General features: G+C 34.4%; 1 protein-coding gene across 4 annotated transcripts; it reads right to left on the reverse strand.

The window, feature by feature from the left end:
* C9H18orf54 (chromosome 9 C18orf54 homolog) lies at positions 1-23,851 on the reverse strand. Of its 4 annotated transcripts, none has more exons than XM_046672481.1 (9): positions 23,654-23,851; positions 22,892-22,987; positions 21,061-21,188; positions 19,033-19,815; positions 18,559-18,709; positions 15,793-15,895; positions 9,832-9,963; positions 8,441-8,511; positions 1-2,980 (listed from the first exon to the last, which is right to left on the reverse strand). In XM_046672481.1, exons 3-9 carry the CDS (start codon positions 21,140-21,142, stop codon positions 2,908-2,910), a joined length of 1,395 nt encoding a protein of 464 aa, XP_046528437.1. In that variant the 5' UTR covers positions 21,143-21,188; positions 22,892-22,987; positions 23,654-23,851; the 3' UTR covers positions 1-2,907. The 4 variants fall into 4 exon arrangements, with proteins under 4 accessions (XP_046528437.1, XP_046528433.1, XP_046528436.1 ...); XM_046672477.1 differs by having other exon boundaries at positions 20,860-21,188; XM_046672480.1 differs by having other exon boundaries at positions 1-3,611; positions 20,860-21,188.
* Positions 23,852-23,889: the final 38 nt, after the last annotated feature.

Below are 23,889 nucleotides of genomic sequence, written 5' to 3' on the forward strand. Positions count from 1 at the left end.
CCTATCACTATATGACAGGCAGTACAACCAAAGACAACACAGAGCCGTGTTAGGAAACATTCAGTTAATACATGAAATACAAAGACAGTCTTTCACATTTGAAGAAACTTCAGTTGTTCAGAAATTATAAATTTTATTGGCCTTTTGCTTCTTTCGTCTCTTTTCACGCTACTTGCCTTTTGGCAAGTTCACTTCTCCAGGCATTTTCACCAAATAGGTTTTGAGACATAGTGAAAGATGGGACAGGAAAAATGAAACAAAAGGCAAATCTGTAAGCGATTCCACGTATTCAAAACGTAGGGGGGAAAAGGAATCTTGTCGTGATTTATCTTCAGGCAACATTTTGGTATAGTTACACATAATTTAACAAGACAGTATCCTAAACATTAAATACAAAACAATACAAAAAAAATCCATATTTATAAATTTCAACAAGAAATAATATAACAAAAGGGACATACAACCCAAAAAAACCCAAGGAGACAGAGTTCCTCAATTTGGTCAGAAATCTTCAGGAAACTGAAATAAATTTCACAGGAAAAACTGAAAGTAGAGTTCTTACTGATAATAAGGAAAATACAGCTGAGCTTTGAGTTTTCATATATTCATTACACCTTTATCCCTTGATCTCAAATAATTTTGGGGATCAGGCTTGTTAAATTTTTTTCATATTCCATTAAAAATTTGAAATGTTTTATTAAAATGTTCTCATTTTTTCTACTTAACATTTTTCAATATACTAAAAAGAGAGAAAAGAGTTGATAAAATTTTATATTCACAATGTAATTTTTTAAATCTAATTGTTGTCATTATCTGCTTTTAAATTCCCAACTCAGCAGTCTCAATACCATTGTCTCTCTCTTTCCCCCTGGAAACCTCAAGATAAAAAACAGTGAAATACTTAACATGTAACTGATTCAATCAATTCTTTAGAGAACTTCTTAAACATTTATCATTTAGTTTTTTTCTTAGTTGACTCGCCAACATATTTCTTTTTTAAAAATGTTGGAATTAATCATTTTGATAAAGTTAATTTCCTTTTGGGATAAAATACTAAACTTCCATATTTAACATAAAAGGAAAAATATTCCTTTGGTAAGTATAATAAGTTTCTTAAAACATTATTTATAACATAAAATTTCAGAAAAGGCTTATCTTATTTAGTACTGAAGAGATGTTTTTGCAAATGGAAGCACTAACCAAATCAGTGCTATTCAGCCATTACAGCACAATCTCTTTGGAGATGCTTTCTAGAGCATCTAGAAATATTACGTCTGACCAACATATAATATGTAATTAGAAGTTTATTTATCTGATGTCTCTATCTTCTCTGCCTTCTTTAGAATTTGCCCAATAGTGGATTTCGCTAAGCCTGGAACACGATCAATCCAGATCCACCTGATGTTTACCCACTTAAAATCTGCATTTTTAACAGCCAGCCAGACTTTAAACACCAAATAATGCCTTGTTTGATTGTATGCAAGCTATTTGCTGTGAAGAAGATAACAGAACATAGCATGTCAGTGGCAGAAATACCTCCAGAGTAAACAAATTTATTGGCAAGTCTCTCTCAAACTGGGCAAAAAGAACAGTACAGTGACTGACTCACTGGCCCAGAAATAAGATGGGGATCAGTCTACAGTCTTTGACATGTCAGTTCTATAACAAAGGTCTTATATAGTGCTTTAAATTTGGGGGAAAAAAATTCTTTGACCCAATGTACTTCGAAATTCCTATTTGATAGTAAAGCTACTTAGGAAAGATGCTACTGTTTGGGTAAAGTGTTAATCTGTAGTATCTGTATATCTGTAGTATCGGTACATAGATATTCTTTAATTCCATTTAATCTGTACATAGATATTCTTTAATTCCATCAGGCTTCTTGAAATATGTTTCATTATTTATAATGCTACGCCTTAATTCTTAGTTTTGTGGGTAAAGATGCTGCCTGCTTATTAGTTCACTTGGTAGAAATTGCAAACTATAGAGCTCTGTTCAGTTTCAACTAGAGAAAAACTTTAAAGACAACAGATTGCTTTTAAGAAAGTTCAGTTCTTACAAAATAGCTTTAAAATACAGAGAGCTGCTTTCTGATTTTCCATATTCATTTTCTTTAAATTTTGTTATCAAATTTCATAAAGCAATTGGCCACTGATCTCAGTTTTCACTAATTTGAGGTAATCCCAAAACTAAAATCTGGGAAATAATCTAATATCAAAAAATTAAATTCTCAAGAATCCTCCTCAAAAATGTTTTGTAAACTGTCAAATATTATCAAGATTTTCTTACACAGAATCAAAGCATTAAATTAGGTTCTCTTGCATTTTTACAACATGAAAACATTCCTTTTAGCATCACCCCACTAGAAAATTACTGTTATTTGCAAATACAACACAGCTTAAATATTTGATTTATGAAAACTTAAAAGTAACAGACTTCCATATGGATAAGATACACCATAATGATTTTGGTATTCCTTTAAGCTCATTAAAAGTGGATGCTAACTGTATCAAAAGTCTATTTAAGAGATTTTGAATAGAAACTAGCAAGAGTTTCTTAATGACCCAGAACCAGATGATAAAATGATGAGGATGCTGAAGAAGGTAAGTCCATGTTAGCTTCAAGAGCAGAAATTATCCATCTTTGAATATTAGACATTTGCTGACCTGAAGACCAAGGTCAGACTATAGGGCATAGTGTGTCACATTCTGGTATTTTGGCACAAAATGAGATTAGTTCACAAAACCCATGGACATTTTCCAGTTTAGTTTTTTAAAATACATAATACTTGAACCAATCACAGTATAATGTATGGCTTATAATTACTTTGTCAGTTTAAGCAATAGAAAAAAATACATTTTTGTTCTGTGGTGACTATTTATTGGTTAGACTGTTTTATTTTCCTCTTCACATTTTCGGTGACTGTTTCCCACTGGTATCATCAACCAGGTCCCTCAGTCGAGACAAATGGTGCAAAGCCCTTCATTAAAAAGTATAAAACACATTATAAACCAATATTAAGGACTGAATAGGAAATGGAGACAGCAAGAAATGGTGATTACATTGCTTATTAATCGAAAATTAGTATGAGAAATGAATTTATAGAATAATGTACGTATCAAACTTTGAGAATTTTTTTTAAACCCTTGAGATCTGAATAATTGAGGGTTAAAATGATTCATCTAAAATTCTGTAAACATTTACTTTAAAAATTATATGTTTGATATTCAAGTTTTATTTTTTTAAAGTTTCCAAGTAGCCTAATAACAAATAATAAGAAATATCATTTGTATCACATTTAACTAAACGTTTTTTCATGTAATTTTCACAACAGTTCTGTGCAATGATATCTTTTCTTTTGGTATACTGTGTACATCATTTAAGAAATAAAGTACATAATTCATTTTTAACATGCACATTCAAGATAGCTAAAATTTTTAAAATAGCACTGAAGGATTGGTTATAGTTCTAAGGAAAATTCATTTTTATTGAGCATGGGGGAAACAAATGACAATTATGTTGAATAATGTGGTATTATACCAAGATCTGGTTTTCCTTTAAAATAAAGCCAAGATTACAGGTCAGGTCGCAGTGGAGAAAACTCAGTCATCCTTCAAACAAACCAGAAAAAGAGAGGTCCTTAACTTTCCAGTCTTCCTCTAAAAATATTCTTCCAGTTTTTCCTCTCCCCTATCCTTCAGATCCTTGAGGACTACTCAGAAAATGTCAGTTAATCAACCATATTTTAGATCTCTGATAAATAAGAGACCAAGAAAAATAGAAATAATACAAAAGTTACAATGTGCAGTAATCACTAGTGTTCGCCATTTGTAGGGTGAGCTGAAGGGAGGTGACTACAACACCCTATTCTACAGTCTCGAACAGGTTCAGTAAATGTATATTAAACACATCTGCCCCTTCACCCAGGATAAGGAGATAGAGGAAACTAGTAGTGTTAATTACTGCATTTTACCTATTTCCCTATACTCTAATTCTTGGACACTTTTACTCAAATGTAATAAGAGAAGAACCTGAATTCTGCCACCCTTTTGGCAACTTCAGTTAATTTTTGAGATTTTCATCTTCATTAACTAAATGACAATAACTCACACAAAGTTAGTAAGCAATCAGAGGTAAAATTAAATATAGTCTACCATTTCTACATTCTATAGTAATATCTCTCTACCTAAAAAGAATTATTTTCTTCCTCGAGACACACATTTATGAGAAAGAAGATAACTTGTAAATATACTTGGGACTTGTCTTCCTTTTTCTTTCCGGGCTTATTATTTAACTACCTGTGATTTGAGAGAAAGAAAAAGGCAACTGGCTAGGGTCTTACCTTACTGTTTATAACTCTGAGAGCCACAGAGACCTTGGACTTAGAGGCTATGAAATTGGATGTGGAAAAAAAAGCTTCATCTTTATTTTCACTAAATGCTATCTGTAAGTTAGCATTTCCTTCCATTCTGAAGCTAAGCAGCAGACCAAACTCTGTAACCTCATATGCCACAGAAATCAGATATTCTCATATCTCATTATAGCCATTGCAGGTATTTCAAAATACCTTTTATACTCATTATTTCAAAATTACAATAGTTAAATAATAGTTACAAAATTATGTTATTAATCCCACTGCTAGAAAATATGTAATTTAAGTCTTTTTGTCTACAGTATCAAAGTTCATGTGACATTACTGACCAGTATTAGACAACTTTAAGCCTAGCTGTTCATCCACCAAATACTGAAGTCTCTGGTGACCCAGACATTGATGCTTTCCAATAGTGCCTTTCTCTGTTTGCTGAGCGACATGTGAAAGGTGAGTAAAAGACCACACCATGGTTCAAGGCTTTTATTCAAGCTGTGCAAAAGGCCTTCATACTAACATATGTTTTTACAAAATGAATTTTAACTTACCTATATTTTAAATGCATTAAGAAGCACATATTACTAATTAGAAATTCATTTTAATATTTTCATAACTATAATTCAATAGAATTGATTTCCTTTCTAATCCTATGTAGTTTTTTTATGCCTTTAAAAACAACGTGAGGGAGAAAGAAGAGAAGAGGAGGAGAGGGGAGGGGAATAGAGGGGTGTGGTATGATGTGAAGGAATGGAAAAGCTAAGTAGGAATGTGAAACCTTCAGTCTCCCTACCTCAGCTACACAATCACCTGGCAGTGCCTTTCATTTAACCTTTATCTGCCCTGCTGAGAATAAAAGAGTCAATCTACTTAGAGAGGAGGCTATCAAGTGGTTAGTGTTTCAAAGGTATGTGTATAGGGAGAAGTGGAAGATAAAACGGTAGAAGGAAATTATTCTTTAATTTCTTCTCTAAAAAAGTGAAAAAGTAGGCTAACGGGGAAAACATCAATTTAAGGTTACATTACAGCACTGAGTAGTCATTCATCTTAAAAACCAAAATAAAACCTAAAAACTCATTTTTTTATTGTGACAAGGTATCTATTGATAAGCAGTAGAGTAAATACATAGCAACCCACAGAAATTCAGTAACATTATATGAAGGCAATTCAGCTATATTAAAATTTACTCATTGATATCTTGCCTTTGGTTTCCTATTAGTACTACTATACTAGCTGTTGTCTTAAATACTACGTATACCGGCCTATATTCAGCCTAGTATTCAGCAAGAACTGAAAGAAAGGCTTTTCAAAACCAACTGCCTACCACTCCCTAGATCTAAGTAAAGTATGAGTACATAAGAATAAAGAAAAACCTTTGCTTTAGGCTCATATTTTGCAAGTCTGAGAGGTAATTCCATCTATCTCTAGTATAGAATGAAGACTAGAAAACTCAGCAGGAAAAGAGAACTGAGAAAGCGGACAACTTTCTAGCTATAATTAAGTTTGGTTTTCATTTCCAAATTATATATAAAACAACATATTCCAAAGCCAGTACAAATTATTTTTGGATGCCTGATGATTTTGCTATTGTCTATCATTCACCTTTACAGTATATGAGCAATATACAATTGCTCATTCATCACAGCCAGCCTATGTGGAGTAGCTGGTGGTTTACATGACATAATAAAAGATTCTAGAAAAGATCCTTGCTCAATTTTTTCATTTGCTTAAAGATGACAAATTTACCTTATGGAGGTTTCAGTTAAGTTTTTATTGAGTGTTCAATGTGTAGAGGTATAAGACAAGGCTAAGTATTACAGAGAGACAAAACAATTACAATTTTGATTCCTACTAAAGGCAAATTCACTCTGGAAAATGTAACACTTTTAGCTGCTATCAGTCATGCATACTTCAGCTCCTAGAGAGGAGCTATTTTTAATGGGAGAATATAAGAAAATCGAGTGTCCAAGGGAGTAAACAGAACCCACACTAAAAGTCTGGAATCTCCTAAGGCTAATGAAAGGTATTTTAAAACTGGTTAGCAATCCAAACTATTAAGAACAAAAAACTGTTATTTAAGGAATGGGGAGAGACATAATCGGACTTTCACCCTAGGAAAGGTCACTTAAGCACCTAAGGTACAATCTGTAACATTTGAAGAAGCTGAGTCTACCTATTTTAAGATATGAAAAGATGACCATAAACCTAACCAGAACATTTTACAGTCTGGAAAGAGGAATTCTGAGACTGAATTAAATTTAAATTGTCCTTAAAGCAGTCAATCTGCAGACTGAAAATAATGAATACATTAACATGCTTTTAAAAGTCTACACTTAATAACCGTACAAATGCCTTATTGATAATACTTTTGAAATGTAAAGTAAAAGCTAAATTAAGGTTGCTTCAGCTAGTCCAACAGAAGCAATAGCTAAAAGCCATCTAAAAAACATGAATCTTACTCTCTGAAAATGGCATTCTATATGTAGGCAAGATTACTGATTGTCTAAGGTAGAAAAAAGTTACTATTAAAAAAAATTCTAGCAAATGGTAAAAGCACCTATGATCAGTGTCAATTTTTGTGGTCATTTAATTATATATGGCCCAGCGTTCCTTTTCACCAAGAAAAATATCCTCTAGGGTATGTACTTTAACTCAGAAAACACATTTAAGTCTGTGACACAAGTTCAATATGAGTGCTTTTAAGGGTCATGGAAAGCTTGAAGTCATCTAATTTAAATTTTAAAGCAGAATGAGGTTTTTTATGCTAGGTAATCAATTGAGGCGCTGCAACTAGTCTAAATGGATAAGGCACCGCTCTCATTAAGGAGAGTAGTGTTAGGAACACAGGGTGTAGAATCAGACTGTCTGGTTTGAATCCCAGTGCTACTTCTTACTAGCTACTCAACCTTGGGCAAGGTACTTTATTATTGATCTTTATCACCTGATCTGTATTTTGAAGCTAAAAACAGTACTTACCTCACAGCGTTGTGAAGATCACATGAATTACATTCAAAAGCACTTAGAACACCGACACTTGGTAAATTTTAGTTTTTATCACTATTCAGTGAATCCTACTAGGTATCAAACACTATACCTGAGTACTACAGCAAGCTACAAAGAAAGAGGCACTACTTCTGCCCATCTACCCAAAAGATTATAAATTAGGTAGAGCGGGGAAAAATCATATGTATATTTTTAAACTATGAAAACAAAAAAGATATATATATATATATACACACACACATATAATGACAATTAGAGTCATAAGTTTACATGTCTAGTGTTTCACTTTTCCACTGCTTCCTTAGATAACAGAATCCTAAGCAAACTCTGAAAGGACGAAAGGTAGACGGTATTTGTTTGGCCCCATTTACAGCCAAGTGAAGTAGTGCTATAAGAGTAAAAGATTTTAATCTTAGGACTTCCTAAACTCAGTATTCCATCTTCTGAGGGCATGTCATATTCATACAACCAAACCCATAAGTAAATACCTTTCTCTTCTGCCAATATCATGACTACAGGAAAGACTAGTATTCTTCTCCAGTCTTTTAGTTAAGATAAGAAATAAGATAAGAAACTAAGAAAATAGGTGGATTAACACCCTTAGAGCATTTAGATCTATCTTTATATCGAGGACATTATATCCCCTTTAGATTTCTGTGGAGATATGTCAAATAATAATACATTCATGATTACTATATTTATCCTAGAGGAAATTTATGAAAACACATTTCACGGACAAGTTGTTCTTCCAGGATATTGACACCAGTACTATCTTAAATTGTTGCTATTACTCAGAAATGAAAAGATAATCTCTCTAGGCCATTCACATCCATTATATTTTAGGTGTCTAAGGTTATCTCACTAGGTCCTATGAATATTTTAAATAGGAAATAGCACAGGTTTAAGAGAAAACTTCAGGATTAAACAATATGCTCCAAGCTTAAATATATCTAGCATATCTATTCTTAGAACTACATAATTTCATCCTGTAACGTTCTGATTTCAATCAAAGGGATGGCTGAAATGGATTTGCATCCCCAACACATTCAGAAATTAGTATAGAATACTTACTTTTGAAGTGACCTACTGATAGGAACCATACTTTCCTTCAATTGTAATTTAGAGAGATCCTCTTCTGAAATCTATTATTAAAAACACCAAATATGATAAAATATTGAAAATGTTATATAATTATAAATTTAAATGCTACTTAATACATGATTGATAAGAATATTAAAAAATATTGTCCACATTTCCATGGAAATAATTCTCACAAATAATTTTCAGTAAACCATTAAATATTTTTATTTTCTCTTCATTCTAAAAATACTCTAACTACTACTTAGATTCATCTTTCAATTGGCCTAAAGTATGCTTTTAAATGTATGTCCAATAAAAAATCAAATCTTGGTCTGAAATTATGACTTTACTGAACAAGGTTATGTCTCAATGATGTTTAAAAGGGCAGGGAAAAGGAGGATGGATTACACTCTATATGTTAATGTTACAATCATTAGCATATAAAGAGAAAAATTAAGAAATACAACTCAAATGAACAGGCTGTGATAGTTCCCAAGAGCTGATTCACTCATCTATAATGAATATTGAATTTCATAAAGCTCTACTGAATAATAATAACAAAAAAACGACAATAAAAACATTTATTATGTATTTACCAGGTGTTAAGTTTTTACCAGGTACCAAACACTATAATAAGTACTTTATATAGTTTGTCTCAATTTGTCTTTCAACAACCTCATTTTACAGAAGAAGAAACTGAAACTAAAGAGGTTAAGTACAAATACTGTACTTGCTAATAAGTAGCAGAATTAGAATTCACAATCAGACTTGGGAGAATATAAACTCTATGTTCATAAATGCTACAATACTGTGAAGAAAATTCAACCCCTACAGAAGAAGACCAAAGCAGAAACAGATTTCCACATTCTCAGGAAATGCACGAAAACACAATGGTTTTAAAATAGAACTTTATATAACTGTATTCAGAAGAGTCAATAAACACAGGTAACAAAATTAAATTCAAGATGATAAAGGGACATGGAGAAGTCTAACACTGAAAAGGTTTCAAGGATTCTCCAAATATAAATGTAAGAAGTTAGACCATACAGAATAATCTTGTAGGGCATTAAAAAGCAACTCTTACGATTCTTTCATACTATAGTTGTAATATCATATCTAAATAAGACGTTGTATTCATAACCATTAATTGAACAGAACAAACAGTCCATTCAGGGGGTACACAACTGCAGAAATCTAATAGTACTAAACTTGAGTATGTTTGTCAAAAAAAGAATAATAATACAACTCTATAACATGCACTATATGGCATGCTTATTAAGATAAAACCAGAGGTCAATCTAAAAAAGAAGTAGAAAGAAATCTTTTCACAGATCTCAATTCACATTCACAGGTCTCAAGTCATAAATCAAGTTCGTGCTTACTTGCTTAATTTCTTCTCTTGGCTCTGTGGTTTTATTCTGATTAAAACTTTCTTGTACTGCCTGAAGATTAAATAACATTTGTTTCAGGGCTTCAACAGGACCATGATACTTCCCTCCAGAAAGGGTACAGCTCTAAAGTTAAAACAGATGAACGATTAACCATCCAAATTCAGGAGGAAAAAAGTTATACTTTGTATTATTTTCCTCAACATAAAATTAATGCAAAAATCCAAACAAGTCAATAAAGTATTTTAAAAAATCAAAATTGTAATTCATCACCTTTCCACATACCCAGTCCCCAGATGAAGTTAGAGACAATCGTTATTAACAGTTTGGCATCCTTTCTAGTCCTTGCTCTTTTAAAATGAATAGTACCTGTTTACATTTGCAATGCATTCATTCAGTACATTTAAAATCATAGATTTTTAGAATTGAAAGGTCCTCAGAGAACAGCTAAGACAACATGCTCTTTTCAGGTGTGTAAATGAAGCTGGTTACCAGCTGAGCAAAGACTAGAATTTTAAATACATTACTCTCTGCACACTTTTAAATATGTTTTCACACAAAGAATGCTAGGTTTTCACCTCTTCATGGACCACACATTCCTCACTACCTAAAAAACACTCATACCTTGATTATCACTGATCTTACCTGCATCCAAAGAAGGCAACAGCACTTAGCCACATAAGGTGGTCAGGATTCTTTTAAGAGAATCTGTAAGGGATATTTTTAAACTCCTTTTTAAAAGTCTTAACAATCTATTATTTTTACATCTTTCAAATGCGTTTGTGTCCTGATAACTGTTCACAAAGTGGCAAAGAGGCCTCTTAAGGTGCCTGTAATTTAACATATTTCAGCACAGACAGTACATATACTATTAAATTTCAGGTCTAGAGGAAGTTGTTGACTTCTAACATAAGAATAATAGAAGTGAGCTCTAACTGGTGTTAAGCATAACAGCTAAAAAGATTTTAAAGTCACTCTTCATAGTTATGAAGAGGGTATAGGAAACAGAGCACGGAAATGTAAAAGGGTGCAGCTGCTGTGGAAATCAGTATGGCAATTCCCCAAAAAATTAAGCATAGAATTACCACAGGACCCTGCAGTTCCCCTTCTGGTTATATACCTAAAAGAAGTGAAAGCAGAGACTCAAACAGATATTTGTACACCCATGTTCACAGTAGCACTGTCCACAATAGTCAAAAGGTGGAAGTAACTCAAGTGTCCATCAACAGATGAATGGAGAAATAAAACGTGGTACATACAAACAATGGAATATTTAGTCTAAGACAGGAAAGAAATTTGACACATGATACAACATGGATGAACTTTAAAGACATTATGCTAAATGAGATAAGCCAGTAATCAAAGGACAAATATTGTATAATTCCTCTTATACGAAACTATGAATTGAATTGTGTCCCCTCAAAATTCATATTGAAGCCCTAACCTTGAATGTGGCTATATTTGCAGATAGGGCTATAAGGAATTAAGGTTAAATAAGGTTGTAAAGGTGGGCCCCTGATAACATAGGATCAGTGTCCTCCTAAGAGACACTGAGAGCTCAAGGAAAGGCCATGTGAGGACGCATGAGAAAGCGGCTGTCTACAAGCCAGGAGGAGAGCGTTCACCAGAAACAGAATCAGCCAGCACTTTGATCTTAGACTTCCTGGCCTCCAAAACTGTGAGAAATAAATTTCTGTCATTTACACCACCAAGCATATGGTACTTTGTTACAGCAGCTTGAGAAGACCAAGACATCTAAGGTTCCTAGAATAGTCAGATTCACAGAGATAGAAAGTAGAATGGTGTTGGCCACAGGCTGGGGGAGGGGGGCAGGGGAGGAGACTTAGTGTTTAGTTTAATGGGCACAGAGTTTCAGTTCAGGAAGATGAAAAAGTTCCAGAAATGGATAGTGGTGATGCTTGCACAACAATGTAAAAGTACTTATTGCATGGAACTATACACTTAAAAATGGTTAGAATAGTAAATTTTACGTTTTGTCTATTTTACCAAAATTTTTAAAAAATTAAAAAGAAAGGGGTGGAAGCATCCAGTTAGGCTTATACCCCTGCACTCTTGGAGACGGCACCCAAGGCATTACCTCTAAATGATCTGCACCCAGTCACTGGTTTAGAAGAACTTCTGGTTTCCTGATGCCAACCACAAGAGTGACAAAAGCCTGCCTCTGGAATTTGCTATGTCTGCCTTGAGTGAACTTTTCATGCAAAGCAGTGGTCAGAGTACCAAAAAAAGAAAACTACAAAATAGGTTATATGAATCGTTTGGTGCCATTCGCTAATGAATAAATAAACGATGGTATGTGTGATAGAATATCTTATGAGACTTGTCATTAAAACCTGGTAATGAATGTCTATGAGTATATCTTTTTATACAGCTCTGACTCTCAGAAGTATGTTTCACATATTCAAAAAACAAACAAACCAACCAAATAAAATGTGGGAAGAACTCAATATGTACAGTAAAAAATGAACCACCTAACAGTATCACAAATGAACATCATGACCACACTGAAAAGGGTTGAGAAAAAAAATAATTAACCAAGGTAACTTTGGAAAACAGCATTTTGACTGTTTGGGGATATTGTACGCCTAAAGACAAAAAGAACTGTACACAAATAATGTAATCTAGTGAGTAAATTTGTTTCTTATACAGGTATGGGTTAGCAATTCTGAAACTACCTATATGCTAAGATTGAACAAATAAGTAAAGCTATTATAGATAATAAAGGTCAGGATTCTCACAGGTGGAGAAAAAAGTTACAAATAAGGAACAGGAAAGGCTAAAATGAACTCTGTAGTATTGGACCAGAATCAGAGGCATCAGCGCAAACTCAAAATTTCATACATGTATGTGAAATATATATATATACACATAGATATTGATGTGCATGTGTGGGTTAGTAATCATACATGTTTCCTAAGTCTGCCTGCTGCGAAAGTCTAGAATGAATAGCAACTCAGTAGCAACAAGCACACCTGGTGCCTAGTCTTAGTTTCTAAACACCATTTCCAAATAAAAAGAACCATAGCTCCTTAGAGCAGTGCTCAAAAAAGGGTGGGGACACATCAAAGGGACACAGGAGGCAACCTTAAGAACTCCTTATGGCCTAAACTGGAACAATCTGAGCAAAAGAACAAACAATAACATTGTATTATAAACTTAGAATAAAATAAATATCTGAGTCCCTATTGATATGAAGAATAAACAAATAAATGGGGGAGAAAGAAAAGCTCTTCATTACACAAGAATTTCAATTAATAATGTAGAAGAAGAGATAAGATTCACCAATGGATACTAAAATTAGTGTATAAAAGTTTGAGACTATGCTCAAACTATCTCCCCTAAGATATTTATTAATTACAAAGGGAAACAGTAATTTTACTAAAGAGAAAGCCAGTACACATCAAGTATTCAAGGTTAACATCATAAGTATTAACGTATTATAATTTTACATATTACTATATTAACGTATTGCTATGTACTGAATGTTTGTGTCCTCCTAAAATTCATATGTTGAAGCTGAATCCTAATGTGATGGTATTGGAGAAGGGGCTTTTGTGAGGTAATTTGTGAGGGTGGACCCTCTGCCTTTGTAAGAAGAGAGATTGCTTCCTCTCTGCTCTCTGGCATGTGAAGATAAAAGGAGATCTGCAAACTAGGAAGCAGGTCCTCACCAGACACCTTGACTTTGGACTTCTCAGCCTCCAGAACTGTGAGAAATAAACGTTTGTTATTTAAGCCACCCAGTCTCTGACATATTTATTATGGCAGCCCAAACTAAGACTCCTATCAATATATCAATGATATCAATATTATCATGAACCCTCTAACACGATGCACTGAGAAGGGCAGAGCATCATACCTGTTGCATTCTTATCAAACATCTATAACCTCATTCTAATCATGCGAAAACTTCAGACAAACCCAAATTGAGGAACTATTTACAAAATAACCAGTGACCAATACAGTTCAAAAGTGTTAAGGTCATGACAGACAAAGAAAGGTTGAGGAATTGTCGCAGACCAAAGTAGATTAAGGAGACAAGACAACTAAATGCAATGTTGGATCCTGGAACTGGACACTGGTAGAAAAACTGGTGAAATTAGGAAAGGTCTGTAGTTTAGCTAACAATAGTGTGCCTATATTAATTCCCTGTTTGTGATCATTATACTATAATGTGAAATGTTAACATTAGGGAAGCTGGGAGAAGGGTGACAGGAACCATCTGTATTATTTTTGTAACTTTCTATACATCTAAAATTATTTTTTAAAAAAACCTGGTAGCGAGGTTGTGCGTGTACGGGCAGGGGAAAAGGGACCAGTTAGTTAGTATTTAACACTCATCCATCTCTAATTTAAAAAAACCTTCTGCAATTTTTTTCCTCTAGCAGTTCTACTTAACTAAGTACATGGCACCACCCAGTCCTTTAGTTGCTTGGCTCAAACATCTTGGATTCACTCTCTGAATCCTATCTCCATCCTACCAGGTCTACCTTCAAAATACATCCCAAATCTAATCCTTTTTGATCACCTCCAATGTACCCCCCCAATCCAAGCCTCTGCAATCCCTAGCCTAAGACTGCAAAAGCATCCTGACTGAGTTCCCTGCTCCTTCTCCAGCTCCTCTTAAGTCCATGCTCCATATGGCTTCCATTTTATATTTTAAAATGTCGATCTGATCATTTTACTCCTTCACTCAAAACCCTCCAGTGACTTCCCTTCACACTTAAATAAAATGTAAAGGCTTCATTCCATAGCTTACAAGACCTGCCATGGCCTGGCTCCTGGTTACCTCTCCATCCTTCCTCTTACCATTCTTTTCCTTTACCATTCTGATTGAGCTACACTGACTAGATTCTGATATTCCTCGAACATGTCAAACACATTTCCAGCTTGAGGTTTCTGCGCCCGTTATAAAGTTATTTCCTCATAGGTACCTGGCTTATTCACTCATTTTAGGTTTCTGCACAACTATTAACTCATTACAGTGGCCATTCCTGACTACTCCTATCTCAAATTGCACCCTCATTTCTCTATCTCAATTAATTTTTCTTCCTAACACTTATATTACTCCCTTATATTATATATATATTATATATATAATATATATATATTATATTTCTGTTTAGTTTGTCTCTCCAACTAGAATAAAAAATTCAAGGGCAAGGATTTCCTCTCACTTATTCACTTCTAGCAACACAATTCCTAGAAAAGTGCTTGGTACTCAAATATTTGTCAAATAAATATTTGATAATTAACCTTCACTTACCCAGCATCTGCTATAGTATCTTACATACAGCTCTAAGGCTGGACATATTCTGACAGCCTCTACCTTCTCTAGTAAATTTCACTGAAGGAAAAGACAGATTTTATTACATTTTTAACTAATGTTTGTTTTGAGTGATCAAATTCTCAAATCTTCCAAATTTTAAGATCTAAAAAGTATTATTTCAATATTTAACAGCCATGGCTTATATTTTTAAATCAAATTATCATTTCTTATGTGCACATATACATGTTTATACTTTATTTTGGGATTACTTGCAAGATGCACATATGCAAATTTTATAGAACTGAATAATAGTTTTCCTATTTTAAATTATAGAGATTTATAATTGTATCTTAGAAACACAACTCTCAATAATCAACCACCCTATGGGAAAATATAATTTACTTTATAATGGTCTGTTTTACATGTTTTCCAGGAAAAAACATTGTAATGACAATTTAGGCTCTCTGTAGAGTTCAATCCCAGGTCCCTCTACTATAGAATACTACAATAAAATTATCAATAATTCTACAAGTGATGGTCTTATAGATGTGTGTTGGGGAAGAGAGGACTTGGGTCATTTTTTCTATTATCTAAATAACAAAAATTAATATCTATGTATTAGTCATAAATTTTCTAATAAGTTGAAAAAGATTAACTTCACTCACCTGATTATCACTATTTAAAAAGTCTTCAAGGTACCCTTTAGCACACTTTGCCCTTGAAGTTTGTTGAGGACTATCATCAGAGTTAACAGGAACAGGGGGTTTGCTAAATAGGATTTAAGGATACAAAACATCAATTAATTTCCTAATTTATAAAAATTACACAGTATACAATTAAATGGTTATTATTTAAACCCAAATGGTCGGCAAGAAATAACCATTACGGGTATGATCCATATTGACGTTGCTTAGTAATTTCCTAATCTTCTCTCTAAACTGATAGCAGAATCCAACCCCTCCCAATCTCCTTGCTTTTCCTTTAAAGCTTTAAGGAAAAACTATAAAGAAACTAAAGACATAGTCTTCAACTAAAAAAATAAGGCTTCAACTATACGCTATGCTCCAAAAGCTCATTTGTTTGAAATAAGCAGTACTGTTTTCCAATTAAACACTGTTAGTTAGCCAAAGATAATACACAAAATCCCCACAAATTTATGAGTTTCTACCCGGATGGCAGTTCCATGCTCTTCCACATCAAAGTAATAGGACAGACTTCTCCTCCAGAACTGGCATTCACATAGAAGACAGAGTATAGTAGGGAAAGGATCAGTTTTGAAATTAAAATCCCACTCAGGTGGAACCTTAGCAAACTTATTTATCTGAACTTCAGCTTCTACATTTGTGATCCCACTTATCTCACAGAAATAGTGCATAGTTAACTCTACACATCTGGTACATTTAATAGATGCTCAATAAATATTAGTTTCTTTCTTGATGTTCAAAGGATAGTAGAAGGGCACCCCTAGCAAAAGTAAGAATTTTCCCAAAACTAAATTATTTTAGTCACAGAAAATAAATTCATTCTCTCTCTCTCATTTACATAGCAAATGTGTTTTAACTCAAATACTAGGCTCTCTAAGAATCTTTTTATAACATTTAAATTTCACAAGGCTAATTTTTTCTTAATAATTAGCAGCACTTCATCATTGACTCATTTGATTTGTAATTTACTATGAGCTTTTTCTCACTCCTAAGTAGTCTTTTCTCCCATCCTTTACCAAAGGAGTTTGTGCACTCACCCACTATCATCAAAAAGCATTTAGCTGATTATTGAAGACAGGTGCATAGACTGAGTATATAGGGATTCATTATACTATTCTTCTACTTTTCTATTTGTTTGAAATTTTCCATTATGAAAAGCTAAACAAACAAAAAAAAGCAATTATCTGGTTGTGGTTGTGTTCTTTCAGTATACTACCTTGAGTACTTCCTAGTCAATCTTGGTTTTGATGACGGATTGATAATAATTTGTCTACGTCACACTGAGGTCAGGTCTATTGCTTCTTCTCACAATCCATCATTAAACTTATGTACAAACATATCCATCACAATGTGAATTCAATCTTCCAAAAATCAACACTGTATGCAAGGGACTGGACCAAACCATTGATAATACTAATTATACAAGTCAGAAGTTCTTATTTAATTATAAAATATATCAAATGCTTCAAAATTCTACTCCTAGTTTAAACATCTCTGATATTATCTGCTCACCCATTTTGGTTTCAATTGAAAGCAAAGTATTCCAACTACATCTTTACAAATACACAGTCCAACTGATAAGTAGATAAAAAATTGGAAAATAAAGATAAGTTTAAGAATTAAGTGAGCTAATTATTAATCCATTTAAAAAAAGATATTATTGAACGTACAATTGAGAAATAAAGCTAAACAGAGAAAAAAAATATTCTGGATAATCATCGCCACTACTACAATTTCCAGAAGAGCTCATCAAAAATCAGAAACTGTCCTAAGTACCTTATACTTATTGTAATCAATTGAATCCTCACAACAACCCCAAAGTAAATATTATTTCTCCCTCTCTAAAGTGTAGAGAAGTTAAGTAACTTGTTAAAAGGCGTCAGCAAGGAAGTGACTGAGCCAGAATTCCAAACCATAATTATAGGCAGTGTCCGCATTAAAAGAAAAAAAATGTTCAACTGGGAAATAATCAAAAAAGGACCCAGGAATTAACCGACTCCGTCTATAACAGAATGAAAGTTTAGACAACTGAAAATAATAAATTATCAGAGCCTAGGGTTACCAACAGTACATTTCTGACGACTCGAGATCTAATAATACTACTAAGAATAAAAGCTTTCCTACCTAAGCTCCTAATTCTTACTCCACATTCACATTCACAGGTATCTAGGTAAACACGTTTTAAATTATTCTGAGAAACTATGTCACAGAAAGGTTAAGCATACAAAACAATCTGAGAAACTGCAAACATTTACACAATAGACTATACAAGAACATGTTCATCATTTAAGGAAAATAATGACTAAAAGAGAAAGTAAAATGTAAATAAAAAGGATAACTTATTCTAGTAAATGGAGAGACTATAGAAGAGGGGAAAGCTTAAAGTAAAAAAGTAACAAGAATTTCATAGCACCATTCTTCCATCCGCCAAATAGTTACTTTTGATTCTAATTTCTCATATTAAACATATAGTAATATTTTAAAGTGCAAGAAAAGGAACACGTAACAGACAAAAGTTATATAATCTACCTCCAATCTTATGACACATTACACCATCTTGTGGTAACAAAGGAAAAATGCAATTTAAAGCAAGCAACACTGAAAGCTATGTTCTGTAGAATTACCTTATTACCATTGTTAATTATCATTAAGTTATTTAAAAAATAAATCAGACACTCACGACATTTTTTATTTGGAAAACTAAACAGTTTTTCCATTGTAACTTACAAAGTAACAGGAGTATTTTCCCATGATCTCTCTGCTTCAAGTTTATCTAATGAATTAGGACTGTCATCCTTTTCCACAGACTTTGGTAATTCTTCTGCACAATGCTCTATATTTCTCTTGGCCTTCAGGATTAGCAATTCAATTTTGTCACCTAATTTAAAAGATTACATTAATTTTTTTAAGGAAAAAAAATAAATGCAAAACACAGCAAAATCTCACAAAGGCAACAAGAATTCAGAAAATTTGGAATACACACATACCTCTAACAGCAAATTATGTTAAAATGTGACATTCCAAAGAAAAAAGAGAGAAAAGACATAGAGTCACAAAATGCTACACAAATGAAGACCTTAACAGTTCAAAAAAGATACATCACCTGATCATTACATCAAGAATACAATATAAAAGCTCCTAGATGTAAGGCCAAATTTACAGCACTTTCTTTGGTTCTTAAAAACAAAACAAAACAATTACCACTGAATGGCTTTTCGGATTGTCCTGGGAGAAGTGGATTCTCACATTGACATTGGGTATGTTCAAAATCAGATTTATATTCATTAACTAATCCTTTATCATCACACAAAGAATTTGAAATGTTTGAGGGTTCAAAAGAATATTCAAAACAATCTAATTTATTCATGAGCCGAGAAGTTCTTTGTGCCTGGTAACTATGTGTAGGGGAACATTGATCTTCTTTAAATATTTTATAAATCCTTTGACCATTTGTATCAGGCAGCAAGTCTTGATTGTGGAGCCAGACTGGGTATTTGAAATCAGGTATACTCGTTATCCCTGAGACATCAAGGTCAGATTTCTGGCTAGTGAGCCATCTTGGGTAATTCTTTTCAAGATTATGTTCTGAATTGTCCTTGAAAGATGATTTCTTGGAAAAAGATGGTTCAGAAATGCATTTATTAGTCTTATTCACAAATTTTGGGTTTTTTAGTCTACCACATTGCTTTCCATTTATATTTGTGTATACAATAGGAGTAGCTAAGTTATCCTTCCCCACGGGAGTGAAGGGTTCTTGAAAGTTTTGATTCTTTTCAGTGTCCTGCAAATTCAGTCTCCGAATGCATTTCTTGTTTTTCTTGCTAATTCGGTGACGTGGTCCAACACAGGTGAAAGAAAATGATCCATCTGCTGGAAGTTTTAATAGATCATCAGTTGTTAGGCTAACAGAATCTATGTCATTAATAGTCTGTCTTCTATAGGATAAGAACAAGGAGCTTTTCTTGTGATCAAGATTTTCAAAAGCTGAAAAACAAAGCATAGTTCTGTTTATCTTCCTATAACACATAAAAATACTTTATAATATTTAATAGTAAATGAATATTAAGAATTTAAGAATCATTTTTGCCACTTTATCTTCACTAAAGCTTTGCTTAAAAGTATAAAAGGTCTAGGTTGATGAAATAAGATGTGTTCTTTTCCTCACATATTTTCAATTTGTTTTAACAAATTTCTATACTTCTCTCTCCAACCTCCTGAATTTTCCCATGTTCTTTAATTTACTGTTTCTTCAGGTTTTTTTTCATCTAGACACCTGATGCACTCACCTTAATACTGATCACTCAATACTGCTTGCAACATTAGAATAAAAATATGCTATTGAACTAGGTGGAAAAATAATTTGCTTTCTTGCCTACTAACCCTGAAATAGCATTAACACACAGAAAACAGCTGTTTTAATTCTCCTCTTCTGGAATATATTGCCCACATCCTTCTAAGAGTTGAATGTAAACTTTTTCCATACTAGGGCCATTCCATAAGTGCTTAGTAAAGTGTTAACTGGGTTATCAACAGATGCATTTTCCAATCTTGTCTTTATGGAAGACTTATCACGAAAAAACTATGAACATCTTGTGAATATTATTGTCCCATAGAATACAGATCAGAAAGACTATATATAGCCCTATCCCATCAAGTTGGATTGATTAAGTATAAACTCAGAAAGGCTGAAATTTGTTTAAAGTCATTAAGCTAGTGAATGAAAGCCAGAACCACCAAGTCAACGCTCTCTCCACTAGGTTATAACAAAACGGCTTAAGGGTTCAGGATGAGCCGCCTGCTATTATTAGTTACAGTCATAATCCTCCCCTACAAGCTCAAAAAAGGATTGTAGCTGAAAATTTCTGAGAACAAGAGAATTACAGAACCGTTTAAGAAAAATATCCAGACCTCAACATAATAAAAGTTGTTTTTACCCCCAAAAGAACAAAAAGCAGCATCTAGTTTTCCAAGGCTACAATACATCTCTCAAATGCTTTAAATCACTGGAAAAAAAGAAAAAAAGCATACCGTTGTTTGGTTTATAAATATAGTTGGAGAATTCTGGGATATTAGCAGAACATTTATCGATGTTAATCTTTCCAGTGCTTGCACTAGGATACATCCGGCCTAGATCAAAATCATCAATATAGGCCTGCAGAGCCTGAGATGCAGAACTGTACAGTTTATCCTTATACTGAAAAGAGCCTTCAGAGTTATAAGAATTACTACCATTCAGGCTGCAGCTTGCTAACAGAGAAGATACTGAAGATTCCCGAGAACAAAGTCTGTGTTTTGTATTTGATTTTGCCATGGCTTCCTCAAAACAGGTTATTTCTATTCATTTCTCTTAAAAACAACTGTAATACAAAAACAAAAGGTTAAGGTTCCAATTAAAAGGAATAACAGCCATATACAGAGAAATTACTAAATATGCAAACTTTTTATAATCTTCTTTAAAGAATAAAATCCATTATCTATAACTCCTCCTTTTGAAGCAGTACACATCACAGATTTTCTATTGTTCTAGTTATTGTGAATTCCTTCTTCGTTGATTTGGAAAAATTATATTGAGCACCAACTATGTGCCTGGAATTATGTAAACAAAAACTACCTAAAAGTATGTACGGAAAGAATCAAGCGAAGCGTACTCACTTCTTTTTAAAGTCCTAAAAACTACTGATGTACAGTCTTTTCTTACTGTGATATATTCTATGACATCATAATACCTAACATTCCCCTATACAGAATATTTTTCAATTCATAAGCCTTCCATCATGCACTGTAGATTGTAGGTGCTTGAAAAATTTTTTAAAGGCACCCAATGAGGTATTAGAAATAAGAAAAAATAACAGAGAAGACCATCTACTTTCAATATTGTAAATGCCAATATGCAATTTTAGCCAAGCCCTTCCCACAAAAAAGATTCGAGAGAACAAAATAATTTACAGTATTTCTCTCTAAAGGAAAAGTCTTACCATAAAGAGCTAGCAAAACACTCTTTGCCTAACATAACATTGTTAATAATCATTTTCTGACCTTCCTTTTTAGTACTACCCTCACTATTTTCAATTCTTATGTTAAACAGACTCAGCCCACCTCTCTCTTAAAGGAGACTTAAATAATTTGGAAATTGACAATGTACTTTCTTACCGTTTTTCCATTATAAAAATTGACAGAATTCCTGTCTACCTTAACAGAGCAAAAATAGGATTTATATTTGAAAACCTAAAAAACAACAGCATGAACAGGCACTACTTCAGTACATGATATAACATTCTTTTTAAAATTAAATCAATGGATTTTCTGTACTAAGAATGAAAGATTAACGTCTAGGACTTAACACATGCTATGATGTAAAGTTAATGTTTAATTTTTGGCTATAATTTTGGGAATATTTTAAGTTATAACAACTTCCCATGTAATCTTAATAACTGTCAAAGTTGACTTTAAAATATTGAAAGTCTTCTACTTAAAGAGAGTAAAATGTCATCCCGCCTCAGCCTTACAGCATGCAACTGCCTTTGCCAGAGAGCTGGCAGCAGTCAGTGGAAGTAGCAGCAGGACCTAAGATAATGGTTGTTGCACCTCTGTGACTTCCCTGGATGCCATGATAATGGTCTACCTCTAGTCTAATGGCTAGACCAAGACAGTTTTGCCCTTTCTTTACCCTCTCACCAATGTTGTTTAAATTTTCTCAAGTAAATATTGCTTGGATAATAAGCTTCACCAAATGTTTTCTCCCTTATTCCAACACAGTACAGGTTACCGATTTTACAGAACTTAAAAAAAAAAACTAAAAGAGAAAGTTCTTGGATTACAATTCTCAGTTAGTGAATAATAAGATTTAGTCTAATTCACAGGAGGCAAAAGAAAAATCCATAATCGAATTTTTATTGTGGAAAGTTTCCAAGGATACAAAAGTAGGAAGAATGATTTAAGAAACCCCTATGCACCCATTATCTTGCTTCAAACAATTACCAACATACCCAAACTTTTTGTCCACCCACTTCTCCCCACCTCTGCCGCAGGATTATCTGGACCCAAATTCCATATAACTTACCCTTTTCTCCCTAAACGCTTCCGCTCGTATCTTCAAAGAGAAATCCATCATTCCGAAGAATAGAATGTTAACCGAAAGGCCAGAAATTCCTACTACCTTTGATTCAAAAACAGAATGTTCAGTCTTAAATAACCAATAGGAATAGCCCATAGGAAATTAAGAACTCTTAGAAATAACAGCTCTGTGATACATCTTATGACCCTGAACATCTATTGATTCCACATCAAAAAGACAAGGTTTCGCGAACCAGGAACGCGCCGCTCGCCGGCGCGTCCAGCGGGGCATCCTCCCCACGCCGCGCGCCGGGGTCAAAGCGTCCGCCCTCATCCAGAAACGCCCTCCCCACGGGGTGCCAGCATCCCGGCAGTCACAGCCACACGCAACTCAGAAACCATGTACTAGGCTGCCACAGGGAGTGCCACCGTGAGCGAAGGCAGCTTCTCGGAGGTGACGGTCCCTAGCCCCCTCCCTCCCCGCCCCCTTCGATCGATGCCGCCTGTCCCCCGAGGCCCGCGTCAGATCCTCTCCGTCCCGTTCCGCGGGCCTCCCCGGTCCGAGAGCCCTCGCCCCAAAGCTGTCCTTTTTCCACAGGGACTCTCAACCCCCGCCTTCCCTCAGGACGTGCCTCCCCGCTCCCTCCCCGCCACCTTCCTTTAGCCTTTCCCTCGGGCTGTCAAAGGATGGATGCGACGCCCCTCGAAAATACACGCTGTTTTCGGGCCGGACTCACCGACGAAGGCCCAATAAGACATAAAAACGCACCCTTCCGCAACTCTGCCCCGAAAATCCAGGCGTGCGGTCGGACGGGAGACACGACAAAGCACCCCCGAGCCGGCCCACCCCGCCCCAGGCTCCGCTAGCCGGCAGCTTCCTCCGCCGTCACAGCGGAACCCAACGCCCGCGCTCGCTTTCAAACAGCCCCAACATGGCGCTGGCTTGCGGTGCGCATGCGCGGGGGCGAGCCGGGCGGGGGCGAGCCGGGCGGGGGCGAGCCGGGC

This window comes from Equus quagga, chromosome 9, assembly GCF_021613505.1.
Source record: "Equus quagga isolate Etosha38 chromosome 9, UCLA_HA_Equagga_1.0, whole genome shotgun sequence".
Taxonomy (NCBI): Eukaryota; Metazoa; Chordata; class Mammalia; order Perissodactyla; family Equidae; genus Equus; species Equus quagga.

What these genes read in the sequence shown, in the direction of transcription:
- C9H18orf54 (XM_046672477.1), bottom strand. Translation starts at nt 21,142, where the DNA reads ATGGCAAAATCAAATACAAAACACAGACTTTGTTCTCGGGAATCTTCA. An exon ending in TTTTAAATAGTGATAATCAG is followed by an intron (nt 9,964 to 15,792) that starts GTGAGTGAAGTT and finishes TTTTAACTTTAG; the next exon opens with AGCTGTACCCTTTCTGGAGG. An exon ending in CAAGAGAAGAAATTAAGCAA is followed by an intron (nt 8,512 to 9,831) that starts GTAAGCACGAAC and finishes TTTTAATAATAG; the next exon opens with ATTTCAGAAGAGGATCTCTC.